The sequence below is a fragment of the Kryptolebias marmoratus genome, linkage group LG12 (genome assembly GCF_001649575.2).
Source record: "Kryptolebias marmoratus isolate JLee-2015 linkage group LG12, ASM164957v2, whole genome shotgun sequence".
NCBI lineage: Eukaryota > Metazoa > Chordata > Actinopteri > Cyprinodontiformes > Rivulidae > Kryptolebias > Kryptolebias marmoratus.
Genome location: NC_051441.1, coordinates 19189937 through 19196211, shown reverse-complemented (window position 1 = coordinate 19196211; position 6275 = coordinate 19189937). Strand labels below are relative to the sequence as shown.

Sequence of the window (6275 nt, the reverse complement as noted above, 5' to 3'; positions counted from 1 at the left end):
GGGGGGGTGGGGGGGGGTGGGGGGTAATTAGACAAGTGTGTGTCCAAAAGACTTTTTTTCCGGGGTTTGCCACTGGTTTTTGTTTTTAGCATTCGTTGCCGCATTATTTGGAACGCTAAACCTTGTTGCGAAAATGTAACAAATATGCTAATGTTGCTACAGCAATAAATAGCTGGCAAGCTCTGTTTAATGAATAATGCTTTTGACTCTAATTCCTCATTAGGGCCCCAAATGACGAGAGCAAAGGGTGGAAATACGAGCATTGTTCGGTTATTTATTTATCTTGGTAATGAAATGCAAAGATAGCAACACCTTCCCAAATGAAGTTGACTCGAACAGCCGGGTCACGCAGCTGGCGTGCACTCCGGGGCGCCTCGTACAACCAAATAATGTGAGTGTTAAGTAAATACGAAGGAAATAGGAAGGAAACATGATTCAAAAGTCAGGAATGGTATGCGGTCAGGCTGAGACTAACATTTTGTTTAAATTCTAAAACGTTTTATTTTTTTCTTCTCCCCCCCAAAAAAGCGACTGAAATGGGTCTGCTTTATTTCAAGCGTGTTTGTTGAACGGAGAAATGAGATCACGCTCGCTTTCTAAATTTCAAGTTTTCACTTAAATAAAAGGGTTTAAAAAAACAGGGTCAAAAGGAGGTCCAGATGCTTTCTCCTTCTGCTGCGTATTTTCCGAGAATAACTTCCTTACAGCACTTTTCAAATAAGAAATAACTTAATATTCAAAGAGTGTTTTCTGCTTAAGAAGATATATCGCCAAATAGCCGCTTCCTGTTCTTTAATTGTCCCTTTGAGTTAAAAGAAATCTAATAGTTAAGCATCAGCAAACATTTTAAGGTCTGGAAACGCTTCAGTGTGATAGTAATGACCTTTAACCTTCAGTACAGGACACAGTGTTTTGTGTAGGGTACTTTAAGCTCTTTATGTTCTCCTGAACCCACAGTATTGTATATTAGCACAGGAAGTGCCAACGAAAGCAAAACCTTCTTATGACATCACAGCATCTCCTTTTGTTATTGCCTGCTTCTGAAAGTGTGTGACTGTTAGCAAAGATGGCTGCCATAGCCAACCAACTTAAAAAAACCCCACAAAATTGGCTCTAATTTACAAATTTTACAAGATATTGAGCTAAACAGTTTGATGTGGTAGAAGCTGAGAATCCTCCCCTTCACACACTTTGAATGGTAACAGATCATATAAGGTCTTTGGCATTACCTATTGGAGGCTATCTTGACTGTCTGTTAGCAAAATATCTCATGAACCATGGGACGAATTTAAATGAAACCTTCAGAATGTTGTCATTGGATGTAAATCTGCAGCAGATTAGCTATTAGAGACAGTGCAATTCAAGATGTCCGCCACAGTTATTCGATTGCAGCAAACACAAAAATGGCTGTAACTCTGTCAGTTTGACAGATATTGAGCTAAAGCCCGATATGGTAACTGAGAGTCATTCACAGCACATACTCTGTGCGCGACATCTCGCAATGAGGCATCAGATTGTGCATAATGTTGATTTCAACGTTTGACCCAAATGGCTACATATAAGATGAAGTCAGTTTAAGGCTCTGGCAGCAAAGGCAGTGAGCGATATTCCTTCATTTGCTTGGCTTTCCATTTTACAAGTGATGATATTGTCCTGAATATTAAAAAATTAAATTAAATTAGAAAGTTGAAGATTATGTGCATTAAAGTCTAAAAGACTGTGTGGTAAACAGGCCTGACAGAGAAATATTTATTTATTACTTATTTTGAAAAAGTGTCTTTTTTTCCCTGCAGCTTCTGACACCAAATCAAGGGGCTGAATCCGTCAGATGATTTTCCCTTCTCTAGTCCTGGCTGGTAAAATAAAACATTGTCAAACCAACCAACTGAGCAAGCCCGTCTGAGCTCACCGGCCTCATATTTACGGCCCTTTGACCGCATATCAGATTTTCCATCTTTAAGCTATAAGGCACAGGCGTGCACACTGCAAAAAAAAAAAAAAAATCCCTCCAAGACGTATTTATTTTTCCAAGGAAACGTGGAGGCCAGGACAAACATAGCGGCATGATTTTCTGTATACAGTGAAGGATGACATCACAGGCACCATGAGGGAGGTCGCTCAGGACTGACGAACCGCATGCCAGATCATCGTGTGGCAGCTGTGTGCACACTGACACACACTCACACACACATTTGTGCAAAGAAACTACATGACTGAATTTGTTTTCTTATCTTACCCTCCAATTTGTCATGCCTATTGCTCACAGCTGAGAAAAGCGTTTAATGTGCGTTCGAATTTACATAAAATAGGAGCCTGAAGGCATATTTATCAGAACGCGGAATCTAAAATGTCATGTTTACATTTTATGACGACGGGACCCGCTTTTAATCACCCGCCGCCAAAGGCAACAAGAAGGGTGGCGGTTTTTTGCCCCACAGCGGTGTGTGCTTGCTTGTCTGCGCAGTTCGCACAAACATCTCGTGAACCAGAGCACAGATTTTTATGGAGCTCTCAGAACGCAATCATTGGACGAACATCTACAACTGATTAACTTCTGGAGTCCACCCAATTCAAGACGGCTGCCACAGCTGACTGACACCCCCCCCCCAAAAAAAATGGCTACAGCTCAGCCAATCTGACAGATACTGAGCTAAAAGTTGGTGAGGTAGTAGCAGAGCATTGTCGCCAACACATACGTCAAGCACAACACTTTGCGTGACATATTTGCTTAAAAATGGTCAATAACTGTCTTGATGATTACTGGTTGTACATCCATAACTAATTAACCTTTGGAGTCAATTCAATATGACCTCCACAGCTGATCAGCTTCAGCCCACACAGAAATGACTATGCTATAGTGAATTTTACAGAAATTGAGCTAAATATTTGGCTTGGTAGTAGCTGAGAGTCGTTTATAATATATACTCCAAGCAGAAAGAAGTCTTGGATGAGACACCTTCAAGATTTGATCAAAACGGCCACAACTCCATCAAACTCCGGCTTAAAAGGCAGATATGCATTCCTTGAAGGATTGCTGGAACATTAATTTAATCACATCTTAAAAACTCTTTAACCTGTAGATCCTCAGTATCAGGGGTTCATTTGAGATGGATCATCCTCGGGAGAATCAGACTAATTTTGCCACAAATTTCCAGTTTTTTTTAAATAAATATTTTTAATAAATCAACAAAAAAATAGTCGAGTTGTTGCCGTGAGTAGAAAAATAAGTGGAGATAATCCCATGTGAGGCCTGTCCTGAATTCTGTATCTTTCTTTTTTTTTTACACTGATGAGCTTCTTGGGCATCTGCCATTACCGGCGAGGATGCTCATAAACAAATAATTATTCATACTAATAATCTCCCACATTCATGTGCAAATAAGCTCCCTCCCTGGTATCTGAGCAGCTCCAAGGTTGTATGTGGGAGGTTCCTCTAACTGTTGCCTGACTTGACTTATTTCGTGCCAAGAAAAGAATCCGTCTGAGGGTCAAGGATGTGTGCGAGCTACATCTGAGAAGTTTGGCATAAAAAGGGGGAGTTTGTTTAGTTAAATGTAAAAACTTAGAAGGGCTCCTTTTTAAATATGTGTGTTTTAGGAGCTTAAAAAGGGATAAAAGTGGGGAAAAATAAAGAAACCACAAATAAAATTGAACTTTTTAATGTTCAAATGAATAATAAAAAAGGTGGATTTCTTTCCAGAACTCACATGCAAACCTTTTTTTTTTGCTTTGTGATGACCCTGACTTTTTTTTCTTCTTCTTCTTCTGAGAGGCCCCCGGATAATCAAAACCACCAGTGCGTAATTATGCACAAGTTACAGGCGCGTAAATAAAAGTTGGCTCATGCTGCGAGTTCCATCCTCCGACGGCCAAAGTTTCCTAACTTTGACTTGACGTTTTGGTGGGTTTCAGGCTCTGGGCAACCCCTTGTGTTTCCCGGTGTAACCTTTTACACACGTTGTAACCCCTGCCCGCTCACTCTGGCCGATATGCGTGCCTCATATATATATGCGCGGCTATAAATAGTCCAAAGACTGGCTCCCTTCAGAGAGCACTCCGCTGACAGGAGTCATGTTCTCCATGTGGCAGCAGCAGAGGGCACCAGGCGCTGACCTAAAAGGGCCTGAAGCTGACTTGGGCAGGTCAGGAAGAAATGCTGGCGATAACTACTAAAACGGTGATTATCAACTGGTGGCCCGCGAGCCGGAAGTGGCTCGCAAGGGGAGGGCTTCTTCCGATCCATGTGTGGGTGGGGCGTGCCTGTTTAAATTCATTACCGCTGTGATTTTGCATGTGAGGCTTTTGGTTTGTGACGTTCTCTTTCAGACAGCTTTCACCAGCCGAGCCCGCTCACCGAACGTCAGAGAATCACATGATCTCTGTTTAGCCCTCGTGCTGCGCGGGAAGCTTTCAGTGTTAGCTTGTTGCGATGTTGTGGGATTGCTGTTAAAAGTGGAACATTTTGCCCGAAAACGAGCCAAATGGTCGTCTCATGCTCGATGAGACACTGGGCAAATCAGCATGGGGACATTCCCAAAATGGTGGTTGTTACAGCTGATCAAATGGTTTAGCGAATGTCTCCGACTGGCAAACGAAAGAAAACAAAAGCTCGACTATCTGGAAGAAGTGTAACAAAGTTTCTAAAATGGTCTCGACTTCCTGGCCAGCCTACTGCTTTCCTGACGGCTTCCACGTGTCTCCTGCTCCCCTGTCCAACAAACTGCTTTGTGGCGGTCCTGCTGCCTGAACCTGACTTTAGCCTGGGCACGACTGCCCACCAAATTTGCCTCTGAGTGTCCCTGACTGCTTCCATCCTGATAAACCACGTGTGGAGGATCGGTGTGAGGCGCAGTATGCCGGTGACTCACAGGCCGGGCTCAAAACTCGATGATATTGATGATTTCTACACGACCAACTAACGCTGTGTTAAATGCAAGTAGGCAAAACAGAGCAAACCGTCGTCCATCATGGCAGAATGAACAGTCCTGATGACGTCACTGCAGGAGATCTACATGCGGACCGGCTAAAAATTTAAACACACACCTCAGCCCTAAACCCCTGAAAACTACATTCCACCATTTTAGGAACAGGCTTTGGTCCTGATAAGTGATTATACCAGGAAAGGTCCCGAAAAGGTAACAAAAGCCAGTTTTACACACACACACAGGTGCCCTGCCAAGAATCATATGATGCAACTAAGTCTCTGGAATTACAGATGGTCATTTTTCTGTGAATTTTGCAAAAAAAGAATAAATATTTCATATGATTAAAAAAAAAGACAGATTATATTAAATTAAAATCACTAAACAAGCCTACAGATCTAAACCTTCTACATTATTATTATTGTTATTAATAATATTATTATTTGCATGAAAGGCTGGCCCCTGCTAAGAGAAACTGTGGCCCCTGAGGACGCCTTGTTGGTGTTAAAATAAATCTATGAAGCACACAGGAGCAGTCTCATTTAAAAATCACAAAAAAAAAAGGAGTTTAAATCTGACAGCAAATCTGACAGGCTGGAGCTGCTGGAGGGACTTGGCACACATTTAGTGACTTAAATACAAAGATGGTCCATGAGCATCATCATTATCATCATCATTATTATTATCATTATTATTATTATTATTATTATTATTATTATTATTATTACAGGTCTGAACAATAAGAACAATGAAGCTGAAAGCTGCAGAAAAGAAGCAAAGGATTTGGTTTACACAGCACGTACCATTGTGGTGTGAGGACGTGTGCCAAACACTCAGAAAAAATCCATTCTCCGCTTTCCAAAGTTCGGCTTCAAAAAAAAAAAAAAAAAAAGTGTGGGAGATAGAGAAGTGTTTTTGTTCAAGTGGGCCTCTTACAGGAAGCAAACGAGCCCTAAATCGCGGCCTGTTGCCCAGTAAACATTTCTTCCCCCTTTCTCTTTTTTTTTTTTTTTTTTTTTTTTAATTTGGAGTCAACTTTCCTCAGTCAGGCGGTCAGGCAGTCAGTCAGAGGAAGGGAGTCGTTTAATCCGAGCTGCCTGTCTTCATCCAGACCTCCTGCGTCCATGAAACGCGTCGGAGCGCGCGCGCCGGCTCCAAGTCCGTCCCGGGACCGCGGGAGCCTTCCACCGAGTCGGATCGGCTCCTCAGAACCTGTCCTCCTCCACCTCTTTCACCTGCTCCTTCGGAAAGGAGATCGATCGCAGGCAAGAGCCGGTCCGTCCTGGGAGGCTCGTGGTTAGGAGGTGGGAGATCAGCTCGCGCTCTCGTCCTAAAAGAAAAAAAAGAAAAAAA

General features: G+C 42.4%; 1 protein-coding gene across 4 annotated transcripts in view; it reads right to left on the bottom strand.

The window, feature by feature from the left end:
- The window catches only part of nfixb (nuclear factor I/Xb), a 169616-nt gene extending 163360 nt beyond the window's left edge, over nucleotides 1–6256 (bottom strand). For 3 of the 4 annotated variants that reach the window (XM_037978756.1, XM_017435704.3, XM_017435709.3), the window contains exon 1: nucleotides 5726–6256. In XM_037978756.1, the coding sequence (XP_037834684.1) occupies nucleotides 5726–5728 (3 nt within the window). In that variant the 5' untranslated portion in view covers nucleotides 5729–6256. The remainder of the gene's footprint in view (nucleotides 1–5725) is intronic. The other variant, XM_017435714.3, reaches the window with a different exon arrangement.
- Nucleotides 6257–6275: the final 19 nt, after the last annotated feature.